General features: G+C 42.4%; 1 protein-coding gene across 2 annotated transcripts in view; it reads left to right on the plus strand.

The window, feature by feature from the left end:
• Nucleotides 1-18874, plus strand: part of NBAS (NBAS subunit of NRZ tethering complex) — a 178468-nt gene that overhangs the window by 38367 nt on the left and 121227 nt on the right. For both annotated transcript variants that reach the window (XM_081905888.1, XM_081905889.1), the window contains exons 15-21: nt 2047-2304; nt 3640-3765; nt 5501-5652; nt 7111-7248; nt 8200-8278; nt 8891-8995; nt 10579-10715. In XM_081905888.1, the coding sequence (XP_081762014.1) occupies nt 2047-2304; nt 3640-3765; nt 5501-5652; nt 7111-7248; nt 8200-8278; nt 8891-8995; nt 10579-10715 (995 nt within the window). The remainder of the gene's footprint in view (nt 1-2046; nt 2305-3639; nt 3766-5500; nt 5653-7110; nt 7249-8199; nt 8279-8890; nt 8996-10578; nt 10716-18874) is intronic.

Genomic DNA, 18874 nt, shown 5'->3' on the forward strand with positions numbered 1-18874 from the left:
TCCTTTTTAGCACCAGCTGAGCATTGGAGGGTTAAATCAAGAGTCAGTAGTGTCACATCTTTCACTCAGCGATTTAGTGGATATTTTAAAAATGCCTTCAATTAGCAAGCGTTTCTTCTTCTGAATAGTTGCCATTATTGAGCGAGACTTTTGTTCCCTTTGTATTAAACATGTCTGTGCATATGACGTTTGTATGCATCTGATGTGTCTCCTTTTGTTAATCCTTTACCTTGTCATCTTGTAATTTCCTCAGGGCTGTCTGCCTTTCAAATACTGAGGTGTTGTTTTTTTGAAAATTATTTCCCCTCTAGTTCTTTTATTCCTGTTTCTTATGTTTCTTTTGTGTATCAGCAGTGCCACTATTTCTCTTAAAACTAAAGATCTTGGTGCCATCCTTTTCACGATGATCTAAGACTTGTTTTCAAGTTGTCAGATAATGCTAAATTCCCTTTTTTTCTGCCCATGCTCCATTCCCTTATTAAATAATGTCTTAATTACAGTGGTACCTTGGGTTACATACACTTCAGGGTACATACGCTTCAGGTTACAGACTCTGGTAACCCAAAAATAGTGCTTCAGGTTAATAACTTTGCTTCAGGATGAGAACAGAAATCAGGCTCCGGTGGCACAGCAGCAGCAGGAGGCCCCATTAGCTAAAGTGGTGCTTTAGGTTAAGAACAGTTTCAGGTTAAGAACGGACCTCCGGAACGAATTAAGTACTTAACCTGAGGTACCACTGTATTGTTGTGGGGTTTCTTTGGGGTTGCAATTTTGTACTCTCTTACCTGGGAGTAGGTACCATTAAGCTCACTGAGGCTTACTTTTGAATTGACATATAGGAATGTTCTCTTAGCCCATCCCCTTTCTGCCTAAGACACTTGCTCCTATTTTGTGTTTTGCTGCCCACCTGCTATCTCTAGCTTTTCCTTATTATTCATTTGATTTCGTTCTAGTATTCTCATTCGTCCTTGCTTCTCTTCCCTATCTTTCGGTGGTTTTTTCTTCACGAACTCTTTAGCAGCCTATTTAAATGTACTTGTTCTCATTCTCTCTCTCCCTTTCCCTCAAATGCTTGAAGGTTCATTTGTCCCAGGTAGTCTATGCTCAGTTGTTTTTAGTGTTATCCTATTTTTGTGTATTTTTAGTCCTCCCTCCCCCATTAGAATCTAAAACTGCTGGGCAACGTCTGGCTACCTGCATTGCTGAAGCTATAATCATACATGGCACTGTGTAGTTTTGAAGCAAGGTTTGAGACAAAAGTGCAAAGCTTCACATGCCTCTTTCATTGTTGTTCATTCAGATATACTGCTGCAACTAGATTACATGTAATGATAGATCTTTCCGCTTCATAATCTTGTTTTAAAACTTGTATTCAGTTTCAGATATTTCAGTATCATATGCTTCCTATGTGACCTTGTGATTAGATGATATAGTGATATATATTTATAACAAGAAAGGGAACTTCTTTCCTTTCAGAATGTCTAAACCCTAACCCAAAACGTGAATTCTACGGCAGTTTACATAAAAAATATAACTACACTATTAAAGCAGCCAGTAAAAAACAAAACAAAACCATAGCCTAAGAAATAATAAACTAGAAAACACAACTACTATTCAGCCAACTAATACAATACAGATTTCTCTTTTTTTCTTCAAAAAAAAAAAAAAAAGGTCTGGGCAAATGAAAACCTGGTACCAAAAATAATGCAATGACAGTGCTTGTCTTACTTTCAATACCAAAGGCATAGGGCATTCCAAGGAGATCCTACTAATTCTTACAAAATGTATTTATTAAGCATGTCCTAGTCCTTATGAATGTACTTAGCACTGGGGTTGTGCTAATGGCCCTTCCTTCTAATAACTTTGCTCTGTATGTAGCCACTGCTGGATGCTTGAGAAGGAAATTCATTTTCTGGAGCTGGTTTCTTTTTGGTCCCAGAAGCTTTGAGAATTGTGGTGGTGGCTTATTGCCTCTCTGTGTGCTGAAGCCTGACAGACTTAAGTGTGATGCATTGCGCTGTTTAGTAAGAATTGCTTTCCTCGTAGTGCGAGGTGAAGCTGGCTCCAAAGAGATCGCGCTTGGATAGCAGGCCCGGTGATGAAGACGAAGGAGAAGATGACTCCGATTCGGACGACGAAACTTCTGCCAAGGCCCGGTATTTTGGCTACCTTAAGCAAGGCTTGTACTTTGTGACCGAAATGGAGCGCTTTGCTCCTCCGCGGAAGCGTCCGCGCACATTCATAAAGAATTACCGCCTCGTAAACCTGAGGTCTACGACTCCTGAGGAGCTGTACCAAAGAAAGGTGAGAGTGAGACATTCTGCCCTCCCTTTTCTCACGTGATCATTAATTTTCTCACAACAGGGCACTTGGGTCTTAGGTCAGCTGGACATGTTTCAGTAGCATTGGTTTAAACCAGGGTTTCCCAAACTTGAGTCTCCAGGTGTTTTTGGACTACAACTCCCATCATCCCTAGCTAGCAAGGGTCAGGGATGATAGGAATTGTAGTCTGAAAACAGCTGGAGACCCAAGATTGGGTAACATTGGTTCAAACAGAACTATCTTCCGATTTATTTTGATGTGTCTTAATTAGTTTGTCATTGCACTCGTATTTCGAAGAGTACTGGGGTTGTTTGTTTGCTTATTGCATTTTATACAGTATTCCACCTTTCCTCCAAGGAACGTAAGGTAGTGCACATCATTCTCCTGTTTTTCATTTAATCCCCACAACATCCATGCGAGGCAGGTTAGGCTGAGAGTCAGTGACTGACCCAAGGACAGCCAACAAGCTTCATGACTCAGTGGGGATTTGAACCTTGGTGGCGCTGTGGGTTAAACCACAGAGCCTAGGACTTGCCGATCAGAAGGTCGGCGGTTCGAATCCCCACAACGGGGTGAGCTCCTGTTGCTGAGTCCCTGCTCCTGCCAACCTAGCTGTTCAAAAGCATGTCAAAGTGCAAGTAGATAAATAGGTACCGCTCCAGCGGGAAGGTAAACAGCCTTTCCGTGCGCCAGAAGTGGCTTAGTCATGCTGGCCACATGACCCGGAAGCTGTACGCCGGCTCCCTCGGCCAATAAAGCGAGATGAGCGCCGCAACCCCAGTCAGTCACGACTGGACCTAATGGTCAGCGGTCCCTTTACCTTTAATAACGTACAGTGAAAAGCTGGAGGTATTTTCTAGTCATGATGCTGAAGCAGCATAGTTCCTCGTGCATTTTTTCCTTCCCAATCAATAAATGTGCAGGTGTTACTCGTTTGTTGCAAATGCTTTTTCCTCAAGATACAATTTCTGCTATGGGGATCTCACATTTCTTCCCCTGAGCATTTGAAGCATATTATATTGTTCCTGGATGAAATGAATCCCTTCCTGTTCAGATTGTGCAGCCTTTGATTTGAGACTGCTGTGTAAAATGAAGGGTCACGGGCACCTGCTATATACGGATTGTGATGAAACCCATTGTCTAGTGAATCAGACACTGCACAATTGTTTTTGACTGGCAAAAGGGTATTCTGGGTTGGGAAATGAACTTCCTGATTCTCTGAATAATGCTAAACCTGTTGTACATGCTGCTTTTCTTATAGAAAGTTGTAATGGAGCCCGCAGCGATTGCTTTGATTTCATTATGCTTTGTTTGTAGATTGATAATGAAGAATACGGAGAAGCTTTGTCGCTGGCTCAAACATACGACCTTGATTCTGACCTTGTTTATCAGAGGCAGTGGAGGAAATCGGCTGTTAGCATTGCTTCTATTCAGGATTATCTGGTATGTTCTCTTAGGGGAAGGTAGTTTTTATGTTAGCCTTTCTGAAGATCATGCCCTGCACTGCAGATGTTTTGGACTACAAAGCTCATTGGGTGAGATTCACCTAACATGCCTTTGTCAGCGGAAACCTCTACTTGTGCAACAGGACTTTGCCCTCCCCCAGCTGTGTGCCCCAACCCACAACACCAAAATTGACTCTGAAGGGTTGTGCGATTCACCCGGGACAGCGGAGGGGATGGAGAGTGAGGGACAATTGTTCCGTCTGACAAGCGTCAGTGCTTGTGCAGGTGTAATGTTCATAATAACTCGACAATGAATTCCACCAAATGACTTCAGGGCTCATGTGTGTTCCTGTCCGAAACATCTGTAGGCCGCCATGCTTTTACAAAGCATGTGAAATTTCCAGTGTTCTCTTATTGGGTCTAAAACTGGATTTGAAAAAAAAAACCCCAACCAATTATTTACTATGCAAAATAAACAGGGTTAAGCATTTTTATTTTTATTTTGTAATTTGCAACATTAGTCATACTCAGAAAAGACCTATTGAATGCCCATTGATGCCCATTGGGTAGTCTCCTGATGTGCCTTCGCTGGATTCAGAGGCTCTTCTTCATGTGCCTCCTCTACAAGAAGTCTGAAGGGTGGAAACACGAGAATGGGCCTTTTCTGCAGTGGCTCCCCATTTGTGAAATGTTCTCCCCAGGGAGGTTCGCCTGGCACCTTCATTAGACACCGTTAGGCGCCAGGTGAAAACGTTCCTATTCAACCAGGCCTTGGGCTGACTGACATCCAATGTCCTTTTAAATGTGTTGTGGGAAGGGGAATTATTTGTTTTTGTTCTTATTTTTATTATGGCTTTTTGGTGGGTTTTATATTGTACAGTGGTACCTCGGGTTACAGATGCTTCAGGTTACAGACTTCGCTAACCCAGAAATAGTACCTCAGGTTAAGAACTTTGCTTCAGGATGAGAACAGAAATCGTGCTCTGGGGTCGCGGTAGCAGCAGGAGGCCCCATTAGCTAAAGTGGTACCTCAGGTTAAGAACAGTTTCAGGTTAAGAACGGACCTCCAGAACGAATTAAGTACTTAACCCGAGGTACCACTGTAATTTTATGTTGTTAGCTGCCGTGGAATCTACAGATGAAGTTCAGTATACAAATTTAAGAAATAATAATAATAATAATATAATATCATCCTTTATAAATGTCGACTGATGTGTTCTCTGTAGTCCAGTTGATTTGATCTCCAAATCACAATTAGGGGTGAGTGGGAGGTAAAAAAAGTTAATTGTTAGTGTAACACAGCTTTTCCCAAACGTGGGTCTCCAGCTGTTTTTGGACTATAACTCCCATCATCCCTAGCAACAAGACCAGTGGTCAGGGATGATGGGAATTGTAGTCTGAAAACAGCTGGAGACCCAAGTTTGGGAAACACTGGTGAGACATCTGCAGGAAGGGCTAAATGGTAGAGCAAATACTTTGAATGTAGAAAATCCCAGGTTTGAACCCTGGTGCGTAGGGTTAGGTGAGACCCCTCTCTGAAAACCCAGAGATCTGTTGTCAGTCATTGAAAATTATATTCAGCTAGACAGACTGAAGAGTTTGTATCTGTTAAGCACAGAAAGCTGCCTTATTCAATGTGCTCTCATGATCGTATACACCCTTGCTATCAGTCTACGCTAATAAATCATTTGTGTCTCTCCCCCCCTCGGTTTTTTTGTTTTTGGTGGTGTCAGAGCAAAATCAACAAGCGTTCTTGGGTCCTTCATGAGTGCTTGGAAAGAGTTCCTGAGAATGTGGATGCTGCTAAAGAGTTGTTGCAATACGGCTTAAAAGGAACAGACCTGGAGGCGCTCATAGCCATCGGGAAAGGAGAAGATGGCGGCAGGTTTGTGGAAGCAGATGGTCAGCTCTGCTCACTTGGGTCGCTAACCAGATTCAGCAAAGAGCGTAACAATGGTTGTTTATTGTTTATTAAATTATTGTTTTATTAAACGATAAACTGTGATGGATCAATATAAATATAATAATAATAATAAATAATAATAATAATAATTTTATTCATATCCCACCCTCCCCAGCCGAAGCCGGGTTCAGGGTGGCTAACAACAATAAAACAGTATGTAATGGTTATATGGGGTTTCTCGTGCGTAAGTTGCCGCCACTCCTGGCTAGGTAGCCTGGTTAAACCTTTCCTGGCTGGACAGCCCTTCACTTCGTGGCTGTTTCAGTCGCTAGCAGAATCCGTCAGTGGGCGTTTCTTGAACTTCTTCCAGCAAGAAGTTCTTTGACGCCAAGTCTATGCCTACTTTCCCTGTGCGGAAGTCTTCTGCGCAGGGAGGGTGTGGGTAGCGGAGGACCTGTGCTCTCCCCGCTGGTCTCCGGCGAAGAGTCCTGGAGCCCCCTCGCCGATTCCCCCATCCGCCCCCCTTTATCCCTGGTGTTACGCTGATTTCCTTCCCCAGCCGATGAGTTCCCTCTCTCCCTGCTGGGCCCTTCTCCAACATCGCTTGGGAGCCTTGCCTCCACTTCTGGCTCCAATGTCAGTTCCCTGACACAGTACAACAGTACAACACAACAGAACACTTTAAAATCATTCATTATAAAATCAATTAAATGAAACTTCCCCTTTTTTTGCATGCCAGAATCTCCTGTGGAAACAAGGTTGGCATGTCTGTCTGTCTGTCTGTTTCTTTACAAACCTGTAAACTTCCAAATTAGTAAATAGATAGGTTGGGGGGGGGGGGGAAAGTTGGATGAATGCAAAGCAATTCCACCCCCCTCCCAGAAGTACCATTCTAAGTGTGAAAAATTCCATAGGGACACTCTCTTTGGAATCTAAGTAAATGCCACAGGGACTTCATGGAGCTTTTAAACTAAATCTGGCTGCTCTTGATCCATGTGCCACGGGTCAAGTCTTAATGATGAGAGAAGGTCATACTAGTTATTTTATGGTGCATACACAAGCCCCTCCCAGCATCTCTAAATCTTCTTAGATCTGATAAGATTGGGAACAGAATCGCTAGGGGTGCAGGCCTGACTGTCATAGCTAAGTTCGCATTCACAAACGCCACAAATTCTGTTTTCCTTTCATACTTTTGGGGGGGTATGTTTCATATTTGTAGATTTTTCCTTTTGCTTGCTTGTTTTGAAGGGATGAAAAGACCTGTACATTTTGACTTGTGAGAGCTGTCCTTTTTTTAGTTGGGTGCTATTTCAGGATTTTTTTTTTAATATATATAAAAATCAATTGTAATCTAGAAGATAGAACGCTCTTTAAAAAACCCCAAACTTTTCTTGATCAAATAACCAGTTCCCCATTCATTGATTTTCGTTCTCCTCCTAGGTTTATCTTGCCAGGTGATGTGGACATTGATGAACTGCTTTTTGAAGAGTTTTTAACTCCAGAGGAAGAAGCAGAGAGTAGGAAGGAGCGAGAAGCCATGAAGCGTCAAGAACTTCTTCAATCAGTAAACTTCTCCAAGTAAATGTCAGACTGGGTGTCCTCTTGCTATATTGCTAGGTTTATATATGCAAAAATCCCCCCAAAGAGATGATATTTTAAAATACATTTCACTTCTAATTGGATCAAGCTATAAAATTTTAATTGGCAGTGTATTTTGAAAATAGCTCAGCTTTCTGAATTTCCCATTCACATTTAAAATTTGGAGAAGGATTCCACTATGCAGCTCTAATTGCATGCAGGCAAAGGGCCTGATCCAGCCCTCATTGCAGCTGGTTGCTCTGGATTCAGATGAGTGTCTGCATTCACATCCATTGGCAAGTCATGGCAGTGCAGACAGACGATACTGACATATGAATACACAACTTTGTGTGCATTCCTGCTTATGCCTTTGAGGGCATCTCTGAACCAATTGAATCTGAATGCATTGTATGTACATTCATTCATCCATCATAAAATTTATCCATCGCTTGATGGTGAAAAACCTCAAAGCAATTTACAGAGAGTTGAAACAGTAAGATCAGGAAAAATGTGCAATGCATCAAAGGATACGAAAAGTTAAAATTAAAATTCACAGACTTGGCCAAACAATTATGTTTTTACCAGGCATCAAAAAGAGTACAGTGGAAGTACCTGAAGGGAGTTTCAAATTGTAGGTGCTTCCACAGTAAATGATCAAGTTTTATTTTTTTACAAGTAGGGGTTTGCTTGTATAAAACCGTAAAAAACTTTGTTGCTCTCTAAGGTAGTAAAGGTAAAGGGACCCCTGACCATTAGGTCCGGTCGTGGCTGACTCTGGGGTTGCAGCGCTCATCTCGCTTTATTGGGCTAGGGAGCCGGCGTACAGCTTCCGGGTCATGTGGCCAGCATTGTACACCCCCCTCAAAAAACCAACCCCAAATACTCAGTGCTGCCGATTCTGTATTTCTTTATATATTGCCTTTCTCTCTCCCCCCCCACCTTTTAAAACAGGTTAACATTGGAACAAAAAGAACTTTGCCGGAGCAGATTGAAACTGCTAACGTATTTGGATCGGCTAGCAACATACGAGGTTTGGAAAATTGCGGATTGCATTTGTTATGTACAACTCACTATATAGCGCCTTCAGGACCTTTCACTTTGATAGTTTAGCTTCCAGCTCTGATTTTCAGTGGTTATAAATAACGAGGCAAGCAAGACCATTATTGCACTCCAACATGTTCTTCTCATACGTTACGTTGCTTAATTTGCATTGCAGCACATTCTGTCTCTCTTTCTCTCTCTCCTCCCCATCCTGTCTTCTTTCTCCTAGCAAACTATACTTAAGGCCCTGGTATTTAAAACCTGTCCTTATGTTTTTAGCGCATTGCATGTGTGTGAAAGCTGTAGTGAAAATATGCACCCAGTTGTGCAGACCACTGCATCATTGCTTAAGAGTACAGCAGGACAGTCAACCTTTGGGTTGTTAAAATCGCAGATAACCAGCAGAGGGTAGGGGCATGTATAATGGGAGCCTGGAGTTCTCCTCCAACCCAAGCCCAGTGTTCCCCTCCTGTTTCTAGTAAATCTTTCTCGCTTTCCAGAGGACCACATGTGCCAACAAAGTTTCGGGAAGTTCACTGTGTCGTGTTCTGTTGAGGAGCCAATCAGCCTTGTAAAATGTTTCTGATGATTTTTCCTTCAGGAAATTCTTGGTGGGCAACATGTTGCCGAACAGAGATATGATGCAGAGTTCTTCAAGAAGTTCCGGAATCAGAATATTGTTCTTTCTGCAAGAACATATGCTCGGGTATAAATTATTTCACAGCTTGCTCATAAAGTATTTTCCATAAAGCAAAATTTTGAGATGTGACTTGCCTTTCTATTTATACAATAGAAAAAAATGGGTTGCATTTAGGACACACTGTAATTAATAGAGGTATTTGTAGTTTATCTCTGATGAGAGGGAATTATAGGGCCTCTTTAGGTTACTTTTCCCACGGTTTTATCCCAGGCGACAGATGTCATGTCTGAAGAAATATGGGAAAGTTGTCAGTGAGACCATTTGCACCCATACCTGTCGCCTGTGGTAATATATGAGACTCCTTAGGTAATGGGCAAAGCAATCCGGTCTTAGCTGGGCACCAAGTGGAGCTATATCCGCAGCCCTGTTGCTGTGGGTGGGGGCTGGAAAAAGCCAGCTCAGGCTACACTAGCATGGAACTGGCATAGTTATTGTGTCCAGCTGTTGGGCCCAGTGACATCAACTGATGCAGTAGGACTGACTTGGAACACAACACTTTGGAGCAAGGATTGGGATTATTCCCCCTGCCCACCTTTGAGTAAAGGATATATTCATTGGATGAAAGGCCATTAAATTATTATTATTATTATTATTATTATTATTATTATTATTATTATTATTTATACCCTGCCTATCTGGCTGGGTTTCCCCTGACACTCTAGGCAGCTTCCAACAGAATATTAAAATACAATAGTCTATGAAACATTAAAAGCTTCCCTAAACAGGGCTGCCTTCAGATGTCTTCTAAAAATCTAGTAGTTGTTTTTCTCTTTGACATCTGGTGGGAGGGCGTTCCACAGGGTGGGTGCCACTACCGGGAAGGCCCTCTGCCTGGTTCCCTGTAACTTGGCTTCTTGCAGCGAGGGAACCCAAGTGGGAGACATCTGTCATCAAGTGGCTGAGGAAAGGGAATTCACCAAAACTGAAGAAGTAGCGGTTGCTTCATTGCTATTGGTCACAGTCCATTTCCTGTCCTTGTCCGAGATGGATACCTCTGGAGTAGCTGCTCTCTGGTTTTTTTCTTTGAACGCTTCATTGGTGTTTTCTTCTGTCTCCTCCTTTATCTTCATTTATCCAGTAGTCTCTTCTTGCCTTTGGGAGTAAAAAAAATTAAGAGTCCCTTTTGTATTTACCCTACTCCTGCTTTCCCCTCATTCTGGCAGTCTGGCTGCCCCTGTCCCAGCTGTTTGTTTTCTTTTCATCTGTCCTAGATTTCCCGCTCAGTCCACTCGGTTGCTGTCTTCTCCTGTAATCCCCCCTCCCCAAAAAAGCAGTGCCTCCTCCCTCGACATTGGTAAATTTCCTGTCCTCAGCCACTATATGGTAGCTGTGTCCTTAGTCCAGTAAAACAACCAATGGCATTTTTTTTTTCTTTCAGAGCATTCATGAAATATGTTTAGTTTCTGAACAGCACAAGAAAATGATCAGGGCAGAAGGGAATGGATAGCTAATACTCTGGCCTGTGGGTTTTTTATATGAGAATTATGCCATCTCCCATAATTTGAGGGGTGTGTGTGTGTGTGGATACTTCTTAAACAGACTGGTCCATAAGCTGTCTCATGAATATTAAAACTGAATTATTGGTGCAGGAAAGCAATGTAAGAGCCCTGGAGATTTTGTTCACATACCATGGGTCAGACCTCCTTCCGCATCGGCTGGCAATTCTCTCTAATTTTCCAGAGACCACCTCTCCACATGAATATTCCTTTTTGCTACCTGAAGCTTGGTAAGTGCGTATGTGCTGAATATCAATGCAAAGCTGCACCTTTATTTATTTAATATTGAAAACAACGATTAGTATTCCTTATTTTAAAAGTTATACTAAAAGCTGCATATGCAGCTGAGAAGAGAGAGGGAAACCCAATGAATATATTTTCAGCCAAACATGCTCTGTTTGTTGCTATCTCACAGAATTGGACAGCAGTCTCAAGACTTCATTCTCCTTCCCTCAACCCCTTCTCTTAATAACATACAGTGGTACCTCAGGTTACATGCACTTCAGGTTACATACGCTTCAGGTTACAGACTCCGCTAACCGAGAAACAGTACCTCTGGTTAAGAACTTTGCTTCAGGATGAGAACAGAAATTGTGCTCCGGCGGTGCGGCGGCAGCAGGAGGCCCCATTAGCTAAAGTGGTGCTTCAGGTTAAGAACAGTTTTGGGTTAAGAACAGACCTCCAGAACGAATTAAGTTCTTAACCCGAGGTACCACTGTACAGTCTGAAATACTCCTTTGCAATATTTATAGCAAAATGCTATCCTCAGAAGTTAAGGTTATTGTGTATTCATAAGTTCAGCCACTGTCGAGTTCATTGTGGCTTACTCCCAGGTAACTCAAGAATTTACAGAATTCCTTCCATGAAATGATCTATAATTACCCAATCTTTTTATCTGAAGCTGTTTCCTGTTCGACATATTAGTTAATAGTAGTAGACTTGACACACATTACTGGAAGTGTGAGAATCAGAACTGAAGAGATTTCAAAGATTTCTGTCTTATCACTAAATGTGATATTCTTATCCTTTTAAAAATGGTTATGAGGCAAATGTGAAGTCCTCTTGTAGTTCTGCATCGTTTAGATGAAAAAACACCCTTCCAACCTTGGTAGCTTTTGTATTGAAGCTGAATTATAGTACTTTCTGCTTTGTGCCACAGCCACCTATGAGTCTACAAAGGCCTTTTTTGTGTTCCTCCCCTGCTGAAATTAGATTTGAAAGAAACATTCTCTTGTAGCTAATAGAATAGATTGTGGTATGTGCTTGGTTGTTATGTGTGGTGCCCACAGTGACTGATCCAGTTTGCAAATGCACTGATCGTCCCAGGGAGGTTGAAGTCTCCTGTTTGGAGCAACACAAAAAGGCCAGTGTCTGACTGTAGCTCAGGCAAAGGTCTGACCTGGAAGTATTTATGGCCAGGCCATAATGAGAAACAGCAGTCACCTGTCCGAAGGTGGGTGCCGTTCAGGGATGTGAAAGAAAAACACTGCCCTTTCCTTTCCCACTCCTCAGCCTCAGATGGTTCCCCCATGAGAGTGACAGAGCATAGACTAGGAAGCTTGTCTTCTAAGATGAGGGCCTTTTATCTAAGCAAGCCCTAAATTATCATGTGTTACATAAGCACCTGCCTTTAATTTGCATTTTGTTTGGTCAGTGAAGCAATCCTAGGGAAAGTGAGTAAGGGTTGTCAACTGACTAGACGAAAAACGCAGGAAAACATAGGTTTGATAAGTGGAAATCACCAGGCAGAGGTTTTCATAATAGCTGCAGTAGCTGATTCAAGAGTCAGCCACCCTAGGATGGATTAAAACACCTGCCAGTCAAGGGATGGCTATGCCCTTAAAGGTTATCCAGTGCTGTGAAAGCATTTCATGCATTACGCTGAAGGATTTGAAGTGTTGAGCAGGCTTAACATGCTTGAATTGGTTGAAACGGAGCCAAGGAAGGCAAGAGCTCTTGGAGTGCGTCTCTAATTAAAGTTGGCTTAATATTGGCAAAGATCCCACCAGAGGCAAGACTGTTATGGCAACAAGCAATCCTTCCCCCATCCAAACTAATTATTTAGAGTTATTTCTGTGTTTCCAACCATATTATAGCAACAATTTAGAAATGTTCCTTTTCCTGAGATCATTTTCCCCACAAGAGTTTCTGCCTTCTTTAAATGGAAGGTGAAAATTCTTTGATGGTTCATTGGGAGTTCTGTGAAGGATGAAAACGTACAGGCAGACTAGGACTGTTGGGCAGGTGGTCTAGAAATTTAAGGAGGGGGTTTGTGAAGGACCAGCCCAGGTCTCTGAAGTTTCTGCTGCACCATTGTTGCAGTTTATCAAGAAAGCAGATTTCTAATCTGAAAAAGGACTTCCTTGTTTAGCCATGCTGAGTTGCTGAAGGAGTACCTTCAGAAACATTTCCAGCTATGCATTCAGTTATTAAAAGAAGAGCCTTTCTGGATCTCATCAGAGGTCCATCTACGCCAGCATCCCAAAGTAGCGAACCACATGCTTCCAGGAAGGCCTGGGCACAAAAAGGCAACAGCCATATTCCTTGCTGCTTTCAAGCAAGCAACTGGCCACAAGCAGAGTCATATTGTGGCTCTGCACCTTGGGCTTCTCTGCAGCCATTCTGACTAGTAGCCATAATGTACTTCTACACCTCTAAGCTATATCTTGTGGAAGACAATTGCATAAATTAATTATGCACAGTGTGAAGAACTACATGTTCTCATGAAGGTGGCCTGCTTCAGCTACTATGCTGGGGAGTGGCTAAAGGAGCAGGCATGGTGTCCTCCCCTTTCTTATGAAAGTGTGTGATGTAGCAGCTCCACCCACATGACTTGTTCATTCACTTCCTTCTTCCTTGAGGGAACAAGGCATGGCCCCCTACTTCACCATGCAAAGCCTGTTGCCTTGGTTTACGAACTTAATCCATTCCAGAAGTGTGTTCTTAAACCAAGGTGTGCTTTCCCATAGCAGCAGGGGACTCAGTTTACAAATGGAACACACTCAACAGGAAGCGAAACATGTTCTGCTTCCAAGGCAAAGTTCGCAAACCAAAACACCTTCCGGGTTTGCAGCGTTCTTAATCCAAGTTGTTCATAAACTAAGCTGTTCTTAAACCAAGGTACCACTGTATTTGTCTGAACCAGACAAATGGGCTGTAGGAGTTTGATTCAGACCAAATCAGGCCATTAGCCCATCTCATTTGGCATTGACTGGACTGGCAGAGGGGCTCAAGGGTTTTCTGAAACTTTTCTGGAGATGCCAGGAACCGGGATTTGCTGCTTGCAGAGCATGTTCTCAACTGCTAGATTACAGCCCTTCCTCAATAGACTTCTGAGATGGTAGCTTTTGTCTGCTTTTGGGGTTCTTTTGGTGGAATAATGCACTGATTGGCCTTATTGTTCCACCTGTCACAATTTGGTATCCATCATGTTCTGGAGGTGCAACACTAATGTGATACTTGTAGATTCCCCAAAGTGATTCCCTTCCCACTTCCTTTCTCTTAAAAAAAAAAAAAAGATTAAGGCTGCATTAGCACAGTTTGGTTGAAAGAAGGCTTGTTATTGCATGGACCACTTCTAATTGTAGATTAGTGCGAAGAACTAATATTCTTGCGGTGTCTGACACGAAAGCATAATGCACTATCAGACTACACAACAGTAGCTATGGGAGATATCTCTAATGAGAAGGGTCACCTCTCAATGTGACCTGGTTCAGTAGTCCCAAATTCAACACCTGGCAGTGCCTAATTATTTTACTAGTACAATGTGTTCCACTGAAAGCAAATGACATGTTGGGTAGATAACATTTCCTGGAACCTAAACTAAAAGGCAGGAGACGCAGCCGAAAACACCATGGGACTCTTAAGTGTGTTCATGGTTCTATACAAGCAGGGGCTGCTCTGTGTTTTTTTAAAGGTTTGGGAGCACTTCATGCATCCCATACATCTTTAGTTACACGTATGTGTGTGTGTGTGTGTGTGTCTATATATCATCTATATCTATGTACCTATCTCTCTCTCTCTCTCTCTCTCTCTCTATCTATCTATCTATCTATCTATCTATAGGACTGAGATAGCTGTCATGGTGCTGCCCTGCAGTTGCTGTTCATCTGCAACTCCTGTCAGCCCCAGCCAGTATGGTCAGTGGTCAGAGACGATAGGCTTTGTAGTCCAACAACACCTAGAGGACACCCCATTGGCTATGGTATAGGAACATAAGAAACTGCTTGATACTGAGTCAAGCCCTTAGCCCAGGGGTCAGCAAACTTTTCCAGCAGGGGGCCGGTCCACTGTCCCTCAGACCTCGTGGGGGACCGGACTATATTTTGAAATAAATAAATAAAAATGAGCGAATTCCTGTGCTCCACAAATAACCCAGAGATGCATTTTAAATAAAAGGACACATTCTACTCATGTGAAAACATGCTGATTCCCAGACCGTCCACGGGCCGGATTGAGAAGGTGATTGGGCCAGATTCGGCCCCCGGGCCTTAGTTTGCCTACCCACCTAGCTTAGTATTTGCAATATTGTGGATAGATAAACTGTGGCCTCCCAAATGATGTTGTACTGCAACTCCCATAATCTCTGATCATGGGCCATGTTGGCTGGAGGTCATCAACATCTAGAAGACCACAGGTTCTCCATTCTTAGTCTACATTGATTGGAGGTGGGATTTTAGGTTCTCAGACAGGACATTTTCCTGACCCTACCTGGAACCCAAGACCTTTTGTATGAAAAATAAATGTACTCTTCTCACTGAGAAAGAGGCATCTGTGTATTTTATCCCATCCTTCCTCCAAAAGGAGCCAAGGAACTTCTTATGAGTTTGGGAACCTCTTGAGAATGGTGATAACTGCTCAGTTATCTTGATTTGTGTACTTTTTGGACACTCCCCCCCCATAAAAGCATTACTGTTTAGTGGTTTTGCAGAACCCACCAGCAGTATAAATAAGAGTTCAGCTAAGCCAAGATGGGAACGCCACCCTACTCTACTTGCTGTAACAGAGGGCAAAAACCTTGGGTTGAGCAAAGCCTATAAGCATTTGGAAAAGTGAGTATTCTTAAGTTTTCCCAGGGGCAAGGAGGTACATGGTGTGATACGAGTTGTTCTCGGCAGAGATATGATTGGTGTTTGGAATAGGGGGACCTCACCGCCCCATCCCATCCCAGTCTTTTTTTTTTAATTGTGTTTTTATACCTCCCTATACCCAGAGGTCTCAAGGCGGTTTCAGTTCAGGGCTTAATGGCAATGAGATCCTATTGGTCAGGAGTGAAAGAGGATAGGTTGGAGAAGAGAGTCATCCACTGCTTTGAATGGCCTACAGCTGCTGCTTCTTCCTCAAGCAAAAAAAAAAAAAAAAAGGGAGAAATTCTTGGCTATCTTGTAACGTTAAAATAAGGTAATGAGCACAGCTCTAGGTGAGAGTACCTGGGAGCAAGGATGGAGGAAGACTTAATTTCTTCTTCATTTTAATGTTGAATGCACCTAGTTCACCCCATGTGGACTTATGAATGAACACGTCCAGAAATGGCACAAACCCAACCATCCCTACTGTTCACAAAGGAGCTGAGCCAAAACTGCTTTCACAGCTTAATCTGTGTTGTTTGCTATGTATTTGTCCCCTCTTTTTATTTTATTTTATGAAATCCCACTGGTTTCCTCCCCTTGCTCCCTTGAAAATTTCGATAATTTTTTGTTTGGGGCCATAGAGTCTCTAAATAGGCCTTAACAAACTAGTTCGGGAAGTTCCTTGAAAACAACAGTTCACATTTTTGTAACTGAGAGCAAAACTCAGAATGAATGAAAAAGACAAAAATGATTTTTTTAGATTCGCTCTAAGTTTAGACGCTGTCTTAAGCAGTCTGTCTTTCTTAAACCAGAAGAATGCACTCATAATGATATATCTGGTGTAGATAGAATGTGTTATAATTCTATTGCATTTGATAGCTCAAAATAAAACCCTGACTTCCAAACCTTTATTCCCCTACTCACTTCCTTGCTCAGTTCCTCAAAAGAATGTGAAGTCTTTAAAAGGTAACACACTTTAAAGGATTATTAACCTTCTGGGGAAAATGGCATTTGCTAGTCTAAATTATAGGATTTTTATTAGATTTTATATTACCTAATTCAGGCCATGATAGCTTCTTCCTTCTATTGTGTTGGAGTCTTTTAAAGTAAGTTTATGGGACTTTTTAACAGCGTATTTTTAGATCTTGCAGACAGGATTGTCACATGTGAGAGCACTGGTGTGCTGCGTAGTGGATAGAGAAATAAGATTACAGCGCTACATCCGGCTTTGTCACTCTTGCGAAACGCATAATGTGATTTCCTTTTTTCCCTATAAAAGTGAAAAGCCGATTAGACAACCTAATCAAAATCTAACTCATGAATGTGTGGTTTGCTCCTCAGAAGCTTTTAAAGTAGCACCAGAGATAAAACACACTTGGCTTTGTACTTCGGTGGCAGTTTTGTTCTCTCTTTTACTGCATTTTCTTTTAATGACGCCACCCCCAAACTTTGATCTGTGGTGGTGAAGTGCTCCTGCTATATATTCAATATTGCCAAGCAGAAGGCAGCTTGCTCAGCTGCATGTTTCCACTTCCTTCCCCCCAACACCCGCAGTTTTTGCATTTCACCCTAAAAATCTCTCTGGAGGATCGGGGTGACCTACAGAACTCTTATGGGGTTGTAGTGGGAGAGGAGAATTTGCGGACATTGCAGCACAAAAACCCTCTGTTTGAATTTAGACAATTCCTCATTTCAGCCACACCTGTGTGGCATTCCTTTGAGATGGTTTTAAAGCTGCCTTTTGCTTGCAAATCATTGAATAAAACCCAACGAAAAGTCAGTCTCCAGCCTAATGCTGGGCGATATCTGGGTTTCAACATTGTGATATATCACTAGCTAAACATCACAGTATACTGCGATATCACAATGTCTGAAATAAGGATGGAGATATGTAGAGGCATTGGCTGGCTTCATATTTTTTCCTACAATGGTGATTTTTGCATAGCACACACACACATCATGATATGCGATATATTGCCAGCTCAAAAACTATGAAACCAATATCGTGATATGGACTTTCGGTGATATATCACCCTACTCCAGCCCTTCTAGAAAGTAAGTCATGGAGTAAAGTGTGCAGGTACCTTCTAAACGATGAGAGCGAGTTTGATGTGGCTAACTTGTATATTTTTCCTGGTACTGTTGTTATTAGACAGCATCAGCATGTATGTGTAATCAATATTGTGTTACCTTTGCAGTCAGGACCAGCTGAACATTGCTGGCTTCCTATGGTAAGCATAAAGCTGTTAGGGGTGGTTGTCTCTCTGATTATATGTTAGGTTGCGCTTTCCATGCCAGCCATTTTGTATTATGGCAGGCGCCATTGCAGCCATTTTTGTTGGATCAATCCATCAACCTCTGATGGATGATTTAGAAGGATTGGGTCCGGCATCACTTTTGCTGATCATGTGTGCACGATCCATACTCAGCAGAGTTACATCTCAACACAGCTCCTTCTTTGGAAGTGTCTTCGGGGTTGAAGGTACACACAGTAGGCAATAGACACTCATGGACACCATAAAGATTCAGTCAAGTGTAGAAGTTTACTTGACAGGCATAAAAGCAAATTGGTAGCAAATATATACAGACATTCACTGCTGCCATGGTCAAGGCATGCTAGAGTCCAACAAGAGTTCAAGACTCTCTCTCTGCTTCTCTAATAGCAAGGCACAAGCAAGAGACTCACAACAAGTTACAATGAGTTTCACAGAACCGTTATTGGTACTTCCTGTCACACTGTGCATGTCCAAAAACCAGTTCCCACAGAAAACATCCTTGCATAGACAACACAATCTCAGCCTTCTACTGCTTCCTGAAACTTCTTCCTTGTTTCTGGAACAAATGATTCTCATACAGAGAGAGAAAATATCCAACGATTTTGTGACTGGTGGCCCCAGCAAAGTTTGAAATGTGTCCACTGGGTCAAAAAAGGTTAGCAAGCCTACTCATCACCTCCAACCGCTGCTGGCTGGGGCTGATGGGAGTTGTAGCCCAAAATTTCTGGAGGTTTTCACCAGTTTGGCGAAAGTACCTTTAAAGAATGTGTTTTACGAGGAGGTTTGACAGAGGACAAGTTTCTTCCTGATAATACAGAGCAGCACGGCAGAATCACAAAGGTGAGAGTGGGAGGACAGGAAAAAAGGGCTGACAGTGGATGAAGCACTAACATTTTGAAAATGTATTTTCCTCTTAATGTGAGTTCAGGGTCAGCCTATATTTCCAGCAACATCTCGTCCAGCTATATTCTTGGCTGTCAGACTGTTGTCACCTTCTCTCCCTCTTTGCTTTCATCCTGATAATAGTCATATTTGTGAGCTATT

The sequence above is a fragment of the Podarcis melisellensis genome (genome assembly GCF_964234715.1).
Source record: "Podarcis melisellensis genome assembly, chromosome: 3".
NCBI lineage: Eukaryota > Metazoa > Chordata > Lepidosauria > Squamata > Lacertidae > Podarcis > Podarcis melisellensis.